Genomic DNA, 21,192 nt, shown 5'->3' on the forward strand with positions numbered 1-21,192 from the left:
TTTCATATAACTTAGTAAGGCCTCCTTCAAATTGTTACAATAAAAATCTAAAATACTGGAAAATAACACTGTGATCATTTTACAAGATATGCATTTTTGAAGTTAATACATTTAGAGTAGATATCACACTAATACTAATAACGTGTTGCCTTTTTGTAAACCTTACACCTGTGCACATGTGATGTAAACACACACTTTGTAGCAACTCTAGAAATATATTTTTAAGCGTTTATTTGTGTGCAGTGACACTTTTAAAAGTCATCAAATTACTGTTAAACCATGTCTGTCATAGTACAAAAACTGATCTGTGAGGCAGCATGGAATCTAGAATATAAATCAGAAAATATGAGAAATAGTTTAGAGTTGCAAACGAGTAGGAATTTTCCAGTAAATAAATTTTCGTAGGAGTTTAATGTGTCAAGAATAAAAACATGAAACATTCCTTTTCCAATAACGTTTTATATATTTAAAAAAATGTTGCAGATCATAACATCAAAATACATTTTTAAATAAACATTAAAAAGAGGCTCGACAATGAACAAATCCACAGATCACAAAAACATACTATCATAGTATCTCATATTAACTACATAATTTTAATGTATCTGAAGACTCTCCAAGAAAATATGCAAAATTATTAACAGTTCATTTCAAATACAGGACAATAGTTCTCCTTATTTTAGTGTTTTATTTCAACGTGGTCCTCCGTCTAGGATGAGCTCTGACCCAAGAAGTGCTGAAAGAACTCCCGCGCTTTCCTCTTCTCCGCCAGGTCCTGCTTGGTCGGCGACCGTAGGAGCAGCGAGGCAAAGATGGTGGCTACAGATGGAGACGCAAGTTAAATTAGGATCAACCAGAGAATTTTATTTGAAAACATTGTGACAATTTGAACCTGCAACAAAAAAATTTTTTTTTAAATAAAACTAAATGTAATACAATTTTAAGTTTAAATTTTTTTTATATATATTTTTATTTTTAAGAATTTGTCATTCTCATAAAAATAAAAAAAAAACACTATTTGGCCATTGTGGAAGATGATTATGTTTTTTGTTGTTATTTAAAAAAAAAATGTGATTGGCTTTTGATTATATTTAACAACAATTTCACTTGTACAAAAAAATTAAATTCAATGAAGTCACTTTGACCCTAAATAAGATTTCAATTTTCTATGGCAAAAAACGCTACCTTGATCACCCAAAGAGGATCCACCGTAAATCACAAAAAAAATTCAGTATTGTCTTACCTACGATGGTAACATCTAATCGATTGCTCGCCGAATTCTTCAACAACTCCCGCAGGAAGGCAGCTAAATAATTAAAAACATTTCGGTGGCACTGAGGTAGCATGGAAATGACCTTAAAAAAAAAACACACTTCTGTCAGATTTATAACAACCAAACGGAAGAATACGTAAATTGCAGAAAGCAGACGGTACCTTCTCACACTGGATGGCATCGGAGCAACATTCGAGGCACTGCTGGTAGAAAGCGAAGGGAACGACCGGCTCTGGGAGGGCATCCAGGAAGAGAAGCAAAGCCTCAGCTACCGAGTGGTTACTGCCAGCTACGCATCATTACAATGTCAAGGATGGATCGTTCGCACCCGAGGATACGTTGTAAGACCGGCCAAACTAATGAAAACTTAACAGTTTTAGAAAATGTGTGAATGCAAATAGTATTGCACTTAACCCCGAACCCTTTTCTTCTTTGGAAAATTATGAATTATACATTAAATGACTGTTCACTGAACACCAAAATATATGTTTTTTTCAATTTTAACCCTTTTTTTTGAACTAGCTCAGAGTTGCTAATTTATCAAAATATATATATATATATAAAACATACTCCTGGGCATTCTGCAACATGATATGAAATAGATTAACAAAAAAAAAACCCACAATTTTACCATCTGATGGTTTGCTGAGAAGATGGTTTTGTTTGGATTGATTTCCAGCTCAACAAAGCAGCATGTTGCCAGCCATCTTGTCACCACCACTCTGGCTCATGTAAGTGCAATATTCATCCACTAGATGGCCCCATGCAGGGGTCAGAAGTGGCACTCTGGACTTTTGAAGTTAAAATTGTAAAAGAAAAAAGAAAAAAAAAGGTCTTTGTTATTTGAGTAGCAGAATTTATAGGGGCCAAATTTGACCCCGTGGGTTCTCCAGGGTTAAAATAAAACGCAACACTTTGATAATCACTGCTTGAAAGGATACAGAGAGAATCCGCCATGCCGGTGTCAAGGCCGTCCCGTATTTCGGCAAATTCGCTTCGGAGTCCGGGTTGTTGAAAGATGTCTTCCTGTGACGACAACAATGACGTCCTGAGCCGTCAGCTTCGTTCATTCAAGGCAAAGTAGACGAAAAGCTAACAAAGCTTATCGGACTGAAGGCTTCGCAATCGCATTTTCGAACCTGTTTGATTGCATTGCGAAACAAGTGATCCACCATCATCCAGAGTTCTTTCGGAATGTCGAGAGGCTTTTCTGTGCTTTCGACGTTGTCGTTCACGGATGTCGCCATCTGTTGGTTCGGCACAAACAGGAGCAATTTCGTCAAAACGGACTCAACGGTTCTTATCGGCAAGGATCCATCCATCCAAATTTCAAAACCAAGTATCCCCGCTAGGGCCGTAGGTGAGCTAGAGCCTATCCCAGCTGACCAGTAGTTTTAAGTTGTAATAACAGTGTTCACCACTATATGGTAGACATTGCTTAAGAGCAACTCCAACCCTGACTGATATGTTTTTTTCAGGGCAGATAACAATACTGATTATTAGTAGTCAAGGAGACCGATAACCGATAGTTCAAGCCGATATTTCTTTGCAGTAAAAGATGACTAATAACTAATTATTAAGTTATATTAGTGATAACTAATTGACAGCTTTGTTTAAAAATTATAACCAAAATTGCAGGGACTTTTTCCAGAATCATCAGCATGTGTTAAGCTAAATTAAAAACTAAGCAAGTAAATAGTTCTAAAGTTTTCTACTGAAAATAAAGTTTTCCAAAATTTCAACACAATTTCTTCATTTTATATATTTTGAAAACAAAAAGTGCAGGGAGTTCCCAGTGTCAGCATCTTTTTTTTTATAAAGTGGAAATTTAAATAAATCCATAAATCTCACTGAGCGACAAATGCATGTGAATGTAAGCTAATTTCGGGTTTTCGTCAGGGTTCGTAAAAGGTTTCCAAAGATCTTTGCAGACAGTAAAAAAAATTGTCTGAATATGTTCAAAATGTCTTTGCGACAAGTAAAAACTGTTGTGAACGTCTTACAAATCCTAATAAAAACCCTCAATTTTGCTACGTTCGCAAGCATTCACTGCTCAGCGAGATACCAACCACCTTTTTACGAATCCAAAGGCCGATGTCGATATTTGTGCCAAAATGCCAAATATCGGCGCCGATATTTGTGCCAAAATGCCAAATATCGGCGCCGATATTTGTGCCAAAATGCCAAATATCGGCGCTGATAATCAGTCTATCCCTAAAGCTAACATGCATATTATTGGAAACACTACACATGAAGGGCCGAGCCCAGATTCAAACATCTCCACTATCTGCAAGCACAGGGAAAAAAAAACTAAACCCAAAAAAAAAAAAACACCCACCATTTGACGGAGGGTCTCCCGCGGCATGTCCTGGATGGGCTCCCTGAGCCGACACAGAGCGTGGATGGGTGTGCCGTAGCAACTGGGCAGGTAGCTTCCCGTCACCGAGATGAAGTAGTCCTTGCCGCGCTCCAGGTGGAGGACCAGGATGTCTTCAATCTCTTGCTTGCCGGAATTTAAGTCGGGCGCCGTGGTGCGGTTCACAAAAACCTCAAAGTCGATGTCCACGGAAGCGCCTAGAGTTGTTGAGTTAAATTGAAGGATTTATGATGATGCAATTTGTAAAGACGAGAGGCCCGTCACATCAAGCGCGACTCACCCTGCGCGATGAAGCCTTTGTTGGGGTTGGCGGTGAGCCAGGGCTTGCAGTACGTGTCCTCGTTGGGCTTCTGGATGAACTCAAACTGGCACGGCACCTGGCCGTCGTTGACGATGCTCAGCGTCCGGGCCTGGTGTTCCATGTACTTCACATTCTCAAAGTGGAACTAAAAGAGAGATGGCACGAGAAAGCATGGTCATGGTTGATTTAATAAATTAATAAATAAATAAAATTGCATCATCTGTTGTGTTTGATATAATAAAAAGAAAAATCTAACTTCACCTCTCGTTTGGACAAGGTTACAGACGGAATGCACTCATTCTCCATTTTGTCCAAATTGCGAACAATCTCTTCAAAGGTCTTCTTGTAGGATTCCGCATTAACTCTTTTGATCTGTACACAATTAGGATGCAATGAGGACATTAGTTTTTAAGGGTATTAATTGTACATGAAAAAAAATAAAGTTATCAAATTCATTCATTCAATATTAACTTTAATGCTGCTGAAAATGGCTCAATGAGTCAAGTATCCCTTTAAGCAAATGATTCCTTGGATACCACTAGAGGGAGCCAGAGGGACACACTCGAGAATCACTTATTAGTTAGGCAGATTTACATATTCATAAACACACCCCAAAAAATCTGTTGCAGCATTTATACAAAGTATTTCTTTAATTGAAAAAAATTAACCCTCCACCCTGCCGCATTACCCCTCGGCAGTGTGCGAGAGATTAAAGCTGGTAACTTTCTGCCTTTTGACCAAATCCCTGTTCTGTCTAAAAAGGGACACTGCGTACGTGAAAGAGGACAAAGTCGTCCCTGGTGCCGCTCTTTTGAAGGCTACTCACCCCGAGGACGAGCAGGGAACTGACAGGTTTGTGGTCGCTGGTCTTCAGCGCCATGTGACTCTGGTAGTGCTGCTGACTGATGTCTTTCCCTCGCCACAAGATGCGGTCACACCACGCAGGCACCCGGCATTTTTCACTTCAAAGCACAACACAACACATTTTACTCTTGATATCAAAAAACAAATATGACAGGGTGAGGAAGTTGATGACACCAAGTAGTGAATTCAGAGATTTGTTAGTAAATGTATTATGTAAAATGCTTCTTCCCTTTGGATAGAAGCTTTAGAGTGCCTCGTTGTTAGCCGTTAGTTGCACTTTTGCTATGCGAGTACTTTCACAGCAAATTTGACAGGATTGTGGAAAAACACACTTCTGACATTTATTTGTGGCTTTACAGGGACTTTAAGACTTTAAGATGGCTTTTAAAATAAAATCTGGAAGCCAGTTAACTCATTCACTGCCATAAATTCTTTTTTTTTTTTTTAAATTATTAAAAATTAGGGGCAAGAGGCGATTATTTTTTTTAAATTGTAATTAATCACATGACTTCACTAGCTAACTCACGATTAATCATAAATTTTACATGTTCAAACAGTAAAAAAAAATCTAGGTTTTCATACTCTTGTTAACAAAAGTGGGGGAAAAAAAAGTTAAACTAATAGAAATAGCTCAAATGAATTTTTGACATTTATAGCCGTCAACGGCAGTGAATGAATAAAAAAAAAGAAGAAAGAAAATATTCTAAAAAATTTGGTTAAACTTCTTATTCGTAATTAATTGCATGACTTCACTAGTTAACTCGCGATTAATCACAAATTTTATGTACAAAACTAAATGTACAACAACAAAAAAATCTAAAACTAATAGAAATAGTTAAAATAATTTTTTGACGTTCATAGCCGTCAATGGCAGTGAATGAGTTGATCTCCCAGGCCTGCAAACTTCGACGACTCATTTGCCATTACCTCGTATCCCACTTGTCGGAGCCGGTGTCATATTTGTAGGTGGGCTGGAAGTCGATGTCGCCCTCCACGAAGCCGACGAACACCGCCTCCTCGTCGATCTGCCTCTTGAGCTGTCGACGGACGCATCCGGTGAGCGTCAATCGATGGCGAGAAGATTGAAATGAGGTCGTTGGATTACCTGATCGTACGTGTGCAGCATTTCGAAGTCCTTCTTGCTGATGAGGTCCTTCACGTTGCTGACATCCAGGTCGCTGATCCTGTAGTTGAGGTCACCGATCCATAAGACCGCACTGGTGGTCAAGGACAAAGACAAGACAAAGACATGAAACAATGATAAGATCAAACTTTTTTGGGATGGATTATAATAACGTCTTGTCATACTCGTGTTTCATGATGGACAGCCGCGGCTGCGTCGGGTCAATCTGGCGAAACTGGAGGCGGCTGCAAATGTCTTTGTAGTCCTGATTGCGCCGCTCGTACTCTTCCACGTGCGCCGCCAGGTGACAGTTGACCACGCAGATGTCGGAGTTGTGGAAGCGGAAGCGGACGCCCACCGCGCCTTTGTTTCCCTGCCGGCGCGCAGTTGACAGAAGTCGCAATCAGGTCACAAGACAAATGCGACCAGTCGCCAATCAGTCCAATTTGTCTTTACCATCCTCCCCATGATGCCGGTTCCGACTGACTCCACCTCCACGTCCGAAATGAACTGCGCATGCTCCTTCTTCACATAGAAGAGCAGCATGATGCCAACGAGCCGCACCAACTTCACCTGTGATGTTTTTAAAAGGGGACATTATGGAAAATGCGTATAAAAAAAAAGGGAATTACAGTACAGTATATTTTTGTCAAAATTAGGGATAGACCGATTATCGGCCGGGCCGATTATTAGCATCTTGATGAATATCGGCATCGGCTATTTTGAAAAATCATATGGCCGATAATAGATCCATTTAAAAAGATAAGTACAAATTTAATACTTCAGATATTTTGAAATTTTTGATCAAGGTTTTTATTAAACTTTTGAAAACATGCTACTGCCCCTGGGAGATCCTGGAACTTTTTGTTAGATTTTTAACAACAAAAATGTCTACTGACTCAGATTTTTTATTTTTTTATACTCCAAAATGTACTAACCCTAAAGGTTGTTCAATAAACATATGCTCAAAAATTCCCCCAAAAATTAAGAGCTGGAGTTATTTTTTTCCAAATTTTGATGCCAATATTTTCCCTTTTGGTGAAAATGAATATCGGCTCCAAATATCGGTTATCGGCGGTCTTGACTACTAATAATTGGTATCGGTCCTGAAAAAAACATTTTGGTCTATCTCTAGTCAAAATTAATTGAAATAAAAGTGTTTTAGTAAGATTTTCTCAAGCGTGATGACTAAAATAAGGTGATTTCTCTTCTAAACAATTGAATTAAATAAAGCCAATTCAATTTTAGAAGCAAATAGTTTCTTCCACTTTCTGCTTTTCACATTAGTGATCCCGAATTAACTAAACAAAACTAGTAAAAGTTTTTAAAATTGTCAGCTTACAGATTCGGTTGCTGTTCATCGCAGGGGTGGATCTAGTCAAGTGGGGTACAGGGGTGAAGGCCACCCCAAAATCTTGAAAAATCCTCAACTATTTGCCTTATCATCTTTAACAGAAAGTTAGTCCAAGCCAAATGATTTTAAAAATGGCCCTTGCTTTCGTCCTTTTTTGGGGGGAGGATGCGGAGTCTGAGAACCACTGATGTAAAGAGACAATTTTGCGTTCACAATTAACCACCGTAATGTCAATGAGTGCTTAAAGTGGATGAAAGTCAAACATGTTTTCATAGTGGTGACGGTGATACAAACGCAGAGGAAAAGGAAACTGGAAACTAGAGTCAGCAGTCGCAGAAAAGGGGAAGCAGATGAAAGAAGAAAAAGAACACTGCAAAAAAAACATTTTGACAATATACTATGCACAAACAGTTGCAGATAATTTTTTTTTAAAAAAAAACACGATTGAGGGAGAGAAAAAAAAAGGAGACTTTCTTACTAAGGCATACTTGGCATCAGGATGCAAAGCGTCGGACACGGCCTTAGTCCACTCCATCTCTTTGGGAGTGTCGTTGAAGAAGAAAGCCTCTTTGCTGAGGTCCAGCTCCTGGAAACTAGCACAAAAAAAAGGGCAAACAATTATCAGTGCACTCAAACAAAAAAACTCAAATTTTGGTAGGATCCGTGTGTGCTCATCACAAGTGTTGCGGCCGTTGGTACATACCCCACACAGTACATGTCCGGAGGGTTGACGGTGCAGCTCAGCCATGGACGCAGGCTTTCTTTGGGCGTCTGCCCGTTCACATTGTACGTGCCCAGGAAAAAGCTGGAAGAAAATGGCAGTCGTGAGGAGCCACGTGGCGCAATTTCATGACACGATGCGAAAAGCCCCTTCGAGAAAAGGAGGGATCCATTTGTACAAGTCAATAATGAATAAGACGAAGAGCTGCAAGCAACGTTCAGGCAGTGCAAACTCCTCCAGGCGGCCGCTACTTTATTTAGAAAAGAGCTTAACACATCAAGTACAGACATAATTTTGACTCACTTTTAAAAAAAATTTTTTTACATAACACTCGCATGATCCAACTTATGCCCAATTGTTTAGGCTCCTGCCAAAAACGTTTAATGACGTTTACTAAAATCCCAATGGATGCCGCCAAAAACGTTAATTGACGTTTACTACGGTTTTTTTTTTCTTTCTCAATGGGCAGTGCAACGTGTTGTGCAGCGCTGCCTGGTCAATGGGCTTGTGAAATAAAAACACCTACTAACTATGGCCAGCAGATGGCAGCATTGCATCTCTTTTCAATGGGATTCCGGTAGTATGAAATGACAATGAAACATGACGAATCTGATGAAATAGAACGTTTTCAAGGATGACGTGAATGATCAAAGTCTTTGTCACATTAAATCTAATTCACAGTGTCACTAAACAAAAAATATTAGTGCCAAAGTCACCGTCTTTTCAGTAATAAAATTAAGGACATTTTTGTTGCTGTCGAAAAATTGACCCAAACAATATTTTAACTCATTCACTGCCATTGAAACCTATAGATGTCAAAAAATCATTTGAACTACAGACGCTCCCCTACTTACGAACATTCGAGTTACGAACAACGGTACATACGAACATGTCTGCGCGTACAGTATGTCGAAAAATGTTCGGTAAATTCGATTTTGTATGCGCGCCTTTTTCCGAGTAGTGCTTCTTTCCGCCGCTAATACCGACGCTTGGCGCTGTGAGAGCTCACCCAGCATTGGAGGCTCAGCAACGTGTCGAGGAGGAAGAGGAAGAAACGCCTGTCCCCATGAAGGAGGAAGTAACTTTTAAAGCCCATTCCAGCGACGACGAAGACCCTCTCATGATATAAAATCCTCCTCCATCATCTCCTTAAGCATCGAGTACATCTTCCAAAAGTAAGTTAAACTTCATTTTATTGATCTTATTACGTACATGTACATACTGTGTGTGTCTCTCGCTCTCTCTCTCTAACATACGTAGTACAGTACAGCACTGTACGTATTCTCTCCATTTTATTAAATGTTTTTTTCAGTACAAACCAATACAGGTTACTTATACAAGCCTTAAACATACTTATATAAACCTTCAATATACTTATATAGGCTTTAAACATTAATTATAATACAAAATATAGCGCTGAAGCAACTTACGAACAAATTCACCTTACGAACGATCGCTCGGAACGTAACTCGTTCGTAAGTAGGGGAGCGCCTGTATTTCTATTAGTTAAAAAAAAAAATCCACTTTTGTTAACAAGAGTATGGAACCTAGAAAAAAATATTGTACATTTAGAACAGATACAAAATTTGTGATTAATTGTGAGATAACTAGAGAAGTCATGTGATTAATTACGAAAAATTTTAATCGCCTGACTCCCCTAATTTTTAATAGTCTTTTTTATTTTTTTAGTAATTGTAATTATTTTTTTTATTTTTAATAATCTATTCTTTTTATTTTTATTTTTTAAGAAAAGATTATTAAAAACTTAAGGGCGTCAGGGGATTTTTTTTTTTTAATCAAAATTAATCGCATGACTTCACTAGTTAACAAATTTTATATCTGTTCTAAATGTACTTTTTTTTTTTTTTGGTTTTCATACTCTTGTTAACAAAAGTGGAAAAAATGTTAAACTAATAGAAATAGTTCAAATAAATTTTAGACGTCAATGGCAGTGAATGAGTTAATTGCACAGCCCTTCTATGCCCGTTACGTACCTGAAATGCTCTCGGTAAATGTACAGGTCCTCGTTCTTCAGCAGCTCGCACTTGATGAGGTTGTCTCGCAGGCCGAACTGCGGCATGGTTAGAATGTGAGATTTGTTGGACGGCGTGTGGCTGGACGAGCGCACCAGGTCATCCCGCTCGTCCCGGCTGGAGATGCCCTGGTTGGAGACGCCCTGACTGTGGCAGAGAGAGAGAGAAAGAGAGAGAGAGAGAGAGAGAGAGAGAGAGAGAGAGAGAGGAAGATAAACGAGGTAGCGGTTAGGTGAGCTGGCACAGACCAAGATGGAAGACGCTATTACATAATTTTTTGTGTCCTGATATATCACATGCCTCCGTCACTATGGTGCAGCGTAACTGTTGGTGTTGATGGAAACTTTCCATGAGAATTAATGTGAATAAAACCGGATTTTACTACATTTAAGAGTGGCTTTGAATATGTTACTTAAATTGAGTTGAGGAAAACATGTTTAGCATAATCCTGACGAAAACAAGCAGCTTTCATGCAAGCTCATTTGAATATGAAGAGCCCATGCCTGAAAGGATTTAGCAAAAACACACAGGCCAGGCTTGAGAAATGACTTCATTTGGGCATTTTTATTAGCATTTAGAATGGGACTTTATTGTTCATTTTCAAATCGGTTGGGTCAGGGGAGTGAGTAGTATTTACAGTAATTTTTGGACTTATAAAATGCTACTTTTTTTTTTTACTTGCATTGGACCCTGCGGCCAATACAAAGGTGCGGCTTATCCATCAGATCACAAGGGGAGCACTATAAAGGAAGTGCAAACGCGTCAGGCAGAGCAAAACAAACCAAGTGAGCTCAAATACTGTAGGAGACACAGAACCAGAGCCAAACAATTAATAAAAACACCTGCGGCTTATATGTGTAACAAACTCATTTTGCTGGCGCGGCTTATAGTCAGGTGCGCCTTATAGTCCAGAAATCACTGCAAGTCAATGTTCATGTTTTTGTTCTTAATAACGATTGTTCAATAAAATATTTCAAACTTGATGAAGTTCTACTTCCGAATAAATATGTTGAAATGTCACACTTTGCAATTGGACTATTTTGGACATATTGCTGCTTCTGATTAAAAAAAAAAAAGAGAAAAAGTTTGGATTTATTTTTGAATATGATTTTACTCTCAATTCACAGTTACCCCTTCCAAATTGAAATATTAAAAAAATGTACCATCCTAAGTTCCCATGGGAACATTCCAATACTGTACGAGAAATGCAGCACTTAAAACTGCCCCGGAACGGAATGCATTCAAGCTCTATTTCTGTGTTGTCAATATGAAACAAGAGAGGGGGGGGGGGATACGAGGAATGTAATACGGCTGGTATCCTTCTAGGAATAAGCTGTAACTGAACTCATCTTTGAAGATCAGTCCAAGAGTGGCGGCGGCGGTGGACTGCTTGCGGGTCACGATTCAGCCAAGTTGAATTGACCTCTCAAAGGAAAATGACGCTCCAAATCCATCGAAGCTGCGGATTGGATGAGCTTCCCAAGCCTGGAGAGCCTCACTTCTAAACCTACGGTTATTTCTCACAGGGAATGCTGCGGGTACTACGTACGCGATTCCAATATTTACAACAAAATATGTTAACATCTCTTGTTGTTTTGAAGCCTACACAACATGCATATTTCAGTTATTATCTAATCTGCATACGATTTAGCTGAACTATCGAATTGGGTTTCAAATTCAATTGAGGTATTTGACAATATTGTTTTGATGTAACAACAGACAAAAACACCCAACAAAGAAGACACTTTTTAAAATGAAATGAAAATTCAGGTAACAAGAGCACTGCATTACGCCAAAGCAGAAGAAATAAGTCATTGGTAAATATTCAAATAATTAATTCATATAACACTCCGAATAGACCAAAAAAAAAAGTACCTAGCGATGCAATGACGTTTGTTGTTGTTGTTGTTTTTTACCAAACAATGCTCTGGCAGGATGCTGCAGGGCATTTTTTTTGTGCGGTGGGAAAAAAACAAACAGAACTTGAAAAAGTTGACAGTGAGTCAGCATTTTGACATCCATGTTTGACTATCTACATGGCGTGTTTTAAGCTCTTAATGAACCCTCAGTTGGATAAATAGAACATTTGTAGCTTCAAGCAAACCCATTTATGCTGATGGTGTAACAAACAGTCGGGCGGCGCTAGACACGTCTGGCGAGTAGATAACAAATTAGACTGTATAAAAACGTGGACAGCAAGAGGGTCAAAGGACATATGAGAGCCGTGACAGATGACATTTATCCGCCTTGTCACGGACACGGCGTTTAACGCAATCAAGATGATTAAGATGACGGCAGCGCTGTCGAGTGTGCCGTATAAAATACTTGTCGGACAACGACTATTTCAAACACAACAAGTCAGGGGAAGTGAGTGTCGCGTGCTCAACCGAGCATCAGCCTCTGTTTTTTTGCTGCAAATAAAATTTGAATTGCCGGCATCACCGCGTTGCCGACGTAAGAGCCAATCAAACAAGCTTTCTCTTGCTCCTGTTGAATGTTCTTTAAATGACCATTATGCTGTGTCAGCGGACTGAATGCTAAATTCAATGCTTGGCTTGACATGGTTTGTTTTCTTCCTGGAGAACAGAAAGCCTTCCAAGAACTCAGGAGTTTGAACTCCTTTTCATCACAGGGTACAAAAGCTGGTTATGTAAGGGGCATTAATTGCCGGTGTAAAGGCTTTACCTCTCTGTGTTGGGGCTGAGCGTCGCGCTGTTGGACGCTTTCAGCCGTTCCAAGCTTCGCTTTTTCTTGTCTGCCGATTTGTCTGTTGGTTAAAAACAAAAAAACAAAAGAAGAATCAATGTTGAGCATGTCGATTGGGTGAAAAGTGCGCTCACTGGCCACAACATTAGGCACACTTGTATCTACTTATTGAATCCCTCATCCATCAAAAATGCATCATTGTCTTGATGAAGGCGGAATTTGGGGGGATACAGGTGTACCTAATGAAGTGTCCCACGAGTGGTGTTGCATCCTAATGGGGGGGGTGGGGGGGGTGGGAGACAGCGCGGCCGTTGTCTAAACACAGCTGGCTGCTGAAAGGGTGAGCCGCGTTCTTTCGGGGAAAGAAATGAACTGGATATGAGAGATTGGGCTGCAGAGCACACGTGACATCATAAAACAGTCGTTCTCATAAAATGGTGAGAGGAGAAATGATGTGAAGCAAGAGGAAGGGCAAAAAGGAGCGCCTGGTTGGGCTTGGGTCGGCAAACAGTGAAATGCTTTCGGCGCCCTGCGCTCGGAAAGGAAAAGCCGCTCGGGTGATTAAAGATGATATCTTTGTTGGAGAACAATAGAATGGAAAAACATAGATTGTGCAAAGGGCCACCATTAAATCTAGATATATTGTTGTGCTCAGTAACTCTAGCCCGCAAAATGATTAAAATTAGGTCCTGGACATGTCTAATTTATTTGGAGATTTATGGACCATAATGTGGAAATAAACAACAGTATTATTTTTTCATTTTGTGGTCGGAGTTCTTTACTCAACTACAAAGCATTTATAAAAATTGTGATGCAACGGGAAGGCAACTCTCTATTGCTTTATTTCCATTTTAACACTACAATGACCTTCCTCTTGTTTGCGCTTTTGTGCCTTTTCTATAACACTCCAAAAATCCCTGAAAGTTGTCATCAGTATCAAAGAAGTATGTTGTCCTGATATACAAATATCTTTGTATCTGTATCATCTGAAAGCCATTTATTTGTAAGGATATTGTGTCGTACGATGAATTTTATATTATATTCATGATTATTTTTACAGTTTAAAATACTAACACATTTACTGCCAGAGTTCCCCATATTGCCACCCGCATTTTGACTGACCTCTCAAGACCCACAGACTATTGTGTTTAAAAAAAAAAAAAAAAAGTACAGAACCTATCAAAAGAAAAAATACACTCTCTTCTTAAGCAGCAGGTTTCACCAATAACACCAGTTTGTCACCAAAAAGTGGTGAAAAACCTTGTGAAACAGGAAATGCATGCACCAAACACCCGTGATCACAAATTTCTATACTAGTATCTGTAAATGGCACCGGCCCGTTTTTTGTTGGTACTCGCCGACACCGATGCGAGCTTTTTAATGCACTACTTGCATTATGCATAAAACTTCTAAACATACATTCCTTACTTGGCTGCTTTTGCATTTTGAAAAATAAGGGATTTCTGAAGTTGCATAATTAATTAACACTTCTGCGCCAACATTTTCACCTGGTGTTGTTTTTAATCCCTCCGCTTCTCTGTAGAGCACTTAAACATAGGTGTCAAACACCGGTCCTGGGGAGGGCTGCATTCCTGCAGGTTTTGGATGTTTCCGTTCTCCAAAACAGCTGATGTATGATCAGCTCATCAGCAAGCTCTGCATAAGTCTGATAACGATCCTGCTGATTGGAATCAGCTTGTGTTGGAAGAGGGAAACCTCCAAAACCTGCAGGACTGCGGCCCGCTCGGACCAGAGTTTGACACCCATGACTTAAGACAACTCAGCATCTTTGTGTTGCTATTCTACACATTGGTGTTAGTTGACTTCTGTTTATTCACCAAATTGCTTTGTACTTCCTCACGTGTACTCCAACTTCCACATAAGAAACTTTGTTTTCCCAGAATTTGCAAACGCAATATGCCACTTCTGTCATACATTTTAAGCACATTTTGCATAGCTGTGCAATTAGTTAGTTACCTCAGCTAGTCTTTGGATGGTCCAAAACTGCACTTTCACTGATATGCCTCTTTATCAAACGCTTTATCATCTCATCCACATCAGTCATTCATAGCCTTTCAAATACAAATGCACAAAGTTCAATATTACACAACCGCCTGTGCAATTTGAGCCATAAATCCGCAGAGGAATAAGCATTTATTCTAATAAATTATTAAAAGCTTCAGAAAACACGGAGACACATTTACAAGCTTGCCACTTAAGTTACTTAACTCAAATGATATGAGAGCAAAAGTATCCGGGATTATTAAAAAAAAAAAAGACACAAAAGAGATGAAGACACAAATTGTGTCCCAATGAATGACGTTATTACAACATGTAACCACAACAACACAACGGTAGCATCACAAAACACTCAAACGACGGCGTAACAACGTGTCAGGATAAAATACGTCCATCTAGTTAAAATTATACATATAAAGGGTTACATTTGAGGAAAATTAGCGTAATCTCCCTTCTGAGATTTGCAATAATCGTCGACCGGCAGCCGAGCGTCCTCCCACCCACCCACTCACTTCCTCGAGCTAGGCTGCTAATTAGCCGAAGCTAACTATCAAGCACCGCCAACAAAACAACAAGTGTAGCAGGTGGGGAGGGGAAAAAAGAGAATATTTGTTTGTCATACCGGAGTCTCTCATGACCATTGACATATCCCTGCTCTGTTTCCACGCATTCTGTGGAGCAGACGCAGAGTCCGGGGAGCGACCGACCGAGACCAGCCCATGCTAACGTTACCGTGTGAGGGGGAGGAGCTAACATGCCAAACACAGCCAAAGCTGCCGTACTTAATTAACTACTTTCAAGGAAAAAGAAAATAATCTTTTCGAGACGGAAGCAAAAAATACACCACTGAGACAATGTCGTTGCACAAGCGGGCACACTCTCTTATAAGTGGGGATGTGGCTTGTGTTAAAAATTAATAAATAAATAAACTATTACATTTAAAATCATGTTAAATGGGAGTCGATCACACAGAAGTGCTTCTGAATATTACAAATCAAGTCCAGCTGTTCTAGTAGATCTGTCTTGAGGTTTTGGGCACTGAGTGGTATTTGGAATTGTTCATAATTCCCGCATGGGTCTGTTAGCAGACGTTTTCGCTGGCAGACTGTCGAATGACGGACGCTAACTTTGAAACACTGACTGAATAAGCACCACCCGAAATCATTTTTGTCCATCCCCGAAAACCAAAAGATGAGAAGCATTTTGGGGACGAGAAGCAGGATGAGAAGCTGCAGTAATAGTATAAGAATGATTTTTTTTGTGTGTGTTAAGTTGTCCCAACGTTTCTAAATTAATAAAATCATGTGCCGTGACCTTCGTAAAAAAAAATTTTTTTCACTGACAGTCCTAAAATAGCAGTATCAAAATTTATTTTAGTGATGTAGGAAGTGCGAAAAGGCGCACAATTTACAGTTTACCGACATAACTGCCACTATCACTAATTTCTTTGATTTAGGGCACAATTTTGTATCCAAAATCCATTTTAGTCCAATTTGACCAAGAACAGCCTCATTATTTGTACACAAACTTTGTAGCACCAGTAAAAAAAGAATGAAAAGTGCAAATATTTTCTTTTTTTTTTGGTGTATTTTGGGGAAACTCTAGGAAAAGTAATCAAATTAAAGATATTTTCGTTGCTGTCGAAAAATTGACCCAAACAGTATTTCAACTTATTCACTGCCATTGACAGCTATAGATGTCAAAAATTCATTTGAACTATTTCTATTAGTTTAAAAAAAAATCCACTTTTGTTAACAAGAGTATAGAACCTAGAAAAAAATATTGTACATTTAGAACAGATACAAAATTTGTGATTAATCGTGAGTTAACTAGTGAAGTCATGCGATTAATTATGAAAAATTTTAATCGCCTGACTCCCCTAATTTTTAATAGTCTTTTTTTTAAGTAATTGTAATTATTTTTATTTTATTTTTAATAATCTTTTATTTTTAAGAAAAGATTAAAAATTTAGGGGCGTCAGGGGATTAAATTTTTTAATCATAATCAATCACATGACTTCACTAGTTAACACATTTTATATCTGTTCTAAATGTACAATAACAATTTTTTTTATAGGTTTTTATACTCTTGTTAACAAAAGTGGGAAAAAATGTTAAACTAATAGAAATAGTTCAAATGAATTTTTGACGTCTATAGCCGTCAATGGCAGTGAATGAGTTAAGGGTTAAATACCTCTTTGACAGTGTATATGAAAAAAAAACCAGTATTAGTATGTCTGTAAAGTATCCCCCCACCGCCCCCCCCAGGGCTGTTTGTGTTGTGCCCACAGACCTGATTTCCCCCCCGCCAAGCCTTAGAAGATCAACAACACTTTTTTTTGTGATGCAGTGTGGCCCTCAGTCAATCGGAGATAGTGTGCGACAAACCTGTTTTCCTGTGCTGGTTGAGTTTATTCAGCGTTGTGCCGAGGGGTGCAAAGGCTTGTTTGACGAGTCCCTGGCCTTTGGTGGCTGTTCGGTATTTGCTGATCCACTCAAATTTGGCTTCGTGTGTTGGAAACTTGCAAACATCTAAGGCCGACGGAAAGAGAGAGGAAAACAATTTCAAATCAAGTCGGTAGATATCAAAATTGCGTGGGAGGTGGCTCACCTTCGCCATTTCCCACCAGCTTAGTTTTAGCACCAACCGGCACCCCGTTGCGTAAAGCCTCCATTTTTGGTCCCCTACCTGACATTCTTCACCGGTCACCCAAAATAAAACACTGCTACCCAAAACGACATCATCCAAGTCCTCTAGAGAAATCTACTGGAAAATAGCACCCCAGTGACAAAAGTGACAACTGCCTGACGAATCCCATCACGCTGAGCTGGATGAAGTGAAAGGCAAATCTTGAAAGTTAAAAATAAATAAATAAATAAAATAAAGGGAGTCAAGAGGAAGAGGATTCACGTCCAGGAAAGAACTCAACTATAAACTATATATGAACTCCACCTCTTCTTGCGTCATTACTCTCACTACGTCATGGTCATGTGACGCCCAGAATGAGTGAGAATGAGTGTGTGAGTCAGATAAATGCAGGTACACTTCAAGCAATGAGGGTATTTTTTTAGTTGAACACCAGGAAGATGGCCTGGATGAACAGGTTTCTTAAAAAAAAAAGAAGAAAAACAAGAAGAAAAGTGTTTGGTGCCAAACAGTTTCTGTGAAAGCATGTGCTATTGTTATCAAGATACTAAAATTCCAACGTCGATACTACACCTACATAAAGAGTTCTTGCAGGAATCTCTACGTTAAATTTTAAACTTTTTTTTAGACCATTATAACAACAATTTTAGACCAAGACCAACAATGGTGATTTTCATGACTATATCGATGTTTACCTTTCAGATGAGATTAAGACAAGTTACAACAATGTAAAAAAATGCAAATTACAGCTGCACCACACGGACAACAACACTTCCTGCGGTATCTACAAAATAAAAGTGTCCACATATTCCATCTATGAGGACAGTTTTATTGTGACGAGGCGTGATAACCGTGCGTGCAACGCTGCGCAAATGACATTTTCGTCTGTCAAAGAGTGCAGTTAGCACACGCCTGTTTGCATTTTAATTAATTATGATGACCAATTTTGAACATGTTCAACATTTCTCAGTACTAAAGATGGATGGAGCCGGTGTAAGAATTTTAAGACTTGATGAAAGATGAAAATAAAGTGTGTGTTTTTTTTAGACATTTAAGGCCTAAAATTTAAGTTTCTGAATTTTAGACTTTTAAAGACTTTTTTAGACCCCGCGGGAACCCTGTTTGATACTGAAATGAATGATATTATTAGAACTAAGATAGTATAGGCTACTTTGAAGAATGGGAAAGCTGATGGGTCGCCAGACGGGACCCTAATTTTTTAGATGAAAGGGAAATCGAGGAAAGAGGGGTAACTTCCATCGAATCGATTTTCGATTAAGAACGATTTTTGATTCAAAGTGATTTGATTGACAATGATTTTTGCTTCAATCTATAAATGTGCAAGAAATTGTAATGATTTACTCCAGTCTGGCTCGCTAATGCTAATTAGCGCGCTACTTTTATCACTCAAAAGAACGGCTCCACACTGCAAAAAAAAAAAAAAGTTTATTGATTGATCGTGACTTTTTCCTTCTACTCTCTAATGTGGCTACAACTTAACAGTGTATTAGATCGCGTGGAACCACACTGCCCCTAAGTGGCCAAATTGGGTACAACATGAGCAGCGCTCCAAATAAAGGCACACAGACAAAGGCAAGACAGTATAAAATAATTTAGATAAAATCGATTCTGAATCGTACTAAATGAGAATCGCGATTCTTATGAGAATAAATTTTTGGGCACACCCCTATTTTATTGTATGTTTGTTAAAAAAAAAAAAAAAAAGTGAGCTGTTTTAAATTGTTCGGACAAAAAAAAAAACTCTCATTAAAAGAAACCTACCGCTCCACGACCTGATGACCTCGCCGAGGAAGAGTCTCGAGTGAGACCCGAAGGGAAGTTTGAGCTCCAGACTTTCGTCCTTGTAACTCACTCGCACTCGCGTATCAGTGCCTTCAAGAACACAGAAGGGAAACTTTTGTTTTATATTACAATAGTTAACAACAATTACACGCACACAAAAAAAAACTTACCGACAAGTACGAGCTCCTCTGGGGAGAAAACTGTAAAACAGCAACGCATGTTCGGTTAACATGAGCTTCATGTTTTGAATTGAACGACTGAAATGAAATAACTTTTTAATGATATACTATATATTGGATGGAGAGACTGTTTGCTCACTCTCAACAACAGCAAAGTCGAGGTCGATCGGTACGACGTCCTCCAGAGAAACGTCCTCTGCGGTAATTGCCATCCTCCGATGGGTATAAATAAAGATTCTGTTCAAAAAAAATAAAAATGATTAGTGACTCTTTGGGTCCGTACACTAACTTCATTAGATACACTGCACAATCACATTCAATATAAGAAAACACATTTTTTTTTATACAGTTTTACCAGTATCAGAACTCACGCATGCTGTTTGGCAGATTCCACCAATCCCAGCAGTCTGCTTTCAGTCATTTCATCCAAGAGGACATCACATTGCACAGCATGTTTTACACCTAAATTCAGGAAAATGCAACTTAACATTTAAGCATCCAACTGAACAGTCTTCCTTACTAAATTAAATAAAACTAATTTCCCAATACCTCTACTCGAGTACTAATGTTTACCCTGTCTGATTTATTCAGTGGAGCAGTGATGAGAAAAAAACAAAATTAAGTTATTAAATGAGTGAGGCTACTTAAGTATTTAATGTTCCTACGATTTAACTAAAGTACGTTAAAAAATAAATCCATCTATATTTCTACATAATCACAACGTGTGAATAAATACTTTTTTGCCACGTCTGACAATCACATGAAAAACAATTGTGTGCCGTGTTACGACACATTTTTACGCCGCTGTCGTAAACTGGGGACCTCAACGTAAGTGGCTCGCTGGTGGCTTCGGTCAGAGAGAGTTTGGCCATGACATATGGACGTCATCTTGTTACCCTACTTGGACAAACTCTCTCTATAATATAAGTCTCGGGCTTCGGTGAAGCAACGGCGCCACTTAGTGGCCTAACGCGGTGACTACCAAACTTGGCTCCCAATTTAGTGTTGTCCCACCCGTCTAACATGCAAACGTGTCCTCGAATCACATTTTCTCGTTTAAAATGTCACAATTCGCCTAAGCATAACGCCTCTTATTGCATCCAACCAATCCTTTTAACAGGCCTGGACAGGATTAGAAATCCTAAATTGAGATTAAGAAACAAAATCCCTCACGTGAAGAGTAACAAAATAAAGGATACTATGATGCAGTTTTCGTCTCCTTGCAGGGTGTCTTGGACGGCGATTGACTGATCCATGACGGCTGTGGAATGTCTTGAGCCAACTTGCAGGAAGTCCACGCGTGGGTGGTCGTCGTGGCTCTCATGAGTGGGCGACAGGAGCAACGCAGAGGCGGCAGGCAGACAGCAGACTTGTTTGTTGGAATGTGATTTTTCTTCTTGTATCCAAAAGTCCAGTTGTTTGAGGGCAAACTCTCAGTAATGCTGGTGCTGGTTTCCCACGACTGCCACGCACAGATTCTGGAGCCCGCACCCGAGTGACGTCACAACCGGGCTGTCAACGCACACACAAACATCCACACGCAAAGGACAGTTGGGTAAAAAAAATAACCCCAAAAAATGGACCGACCCGGGGAGGGGGGGGTTATACAAAACGACCATTTTGTTTTGTTTTGTGCTGTTATTCATTTATTTAACCCAACTTTTTGGGTTAAATCAAACACACACGCACACACACAGCTCAAGGTCAGCGATCTAAAGAGGATTATTGCACTCTGCTTGTGTGAAAGCTTCTCAAGCATCAACATGTTGAAAGAAGACATGCCCATGGCCATG

The 21,192-nt window shown here is 39.3% G+C and overlaps 1 protein-coding gene across 3 annotated transcripts; it reads right to left on the minus strand.

The window, feature by feature from the left end:
• Positions 1–439: 439 nt before the first annotated feature.
• Positions 440–20,790, minus strand: inpp5b (inositol polyphosphate-5-phosphatase B). Of its 3 annotated transcripts, XM_077575449.1 has the most exons (23): positions 20,598–20,790; positions 19,771–19,849; positions 19,539–19,636; positions 19,391–19,420; positions 19,200–19,310; positions 17,159–17,302; positions 12,732–12,813; positions 10,008–10,193; positions 7,996–8,097; positions 7,771–7,885; positions 6,395–6,511; positions 6,124–6,311; positions 5,921–6,032; positions 5,743–5,852; positions 4,778–4,913; positions 4,213–4,323; positions 3,931–4,096; positions 3,612–3,847; positions 2,413–2,520; positions 2,215–2,299; positions 1,435–1,562; positions 1,244–1,355; positions 440–819 (listed from the first exon to the last, which is right to left on the minus strand). In XM_077575449.1, exons 1-23 carry the CDS (start codon positions 20,653–20,655, stop codon positions 710–712), a joined length of 2,724 nt encoding a protein of 907 aa, XP_077431575.1. In that variant the 5' UTR covers positions 20,656–20,790; the 3' UTR covers positions 440–709. The 3 variants fall into 3 exon arrangements, with proteins under 3 accessions (XP_077431575.1, XP_077431576.1, XP_077431577.1); XM_077575450.1 differs by lacking the exons at positions 19,200–19,310; positions 19,391–19,420; positions 19,539–19,636; positions 19,771–19,849; positions 20,598–20,790 and adding an exon at positions 17,382–18,554; XM_077575451.1 differs by lacking the exons at positions 17,159–17,302; positions 19,200–19,310; positions 19,391–19,420; ... (1 more) ...; positions 19,771–19,849; positions 20,598–20,790 and adding an exon at positions 15,394–15,547.
• Between the last annotated feature and the right edge of the window lie 402 nt (positions 20,791–21,192).

Source organism: Vanacampus margaritifer, chromosome 9 (genome assembly GCF_051991255.1).
Source record: "Vanacampus margaritifer isolate UIUO_Vmar chromosome 9, RoL_Vmar_1.0, whole genome shotgun sequence".
Lineage (NCBI taxonomy): Eukaryota > Metazoa > Chordata > Actinopteri > Syngnathiformes > Syngnathidae > Vanacampus > Vanacampus margaritifer.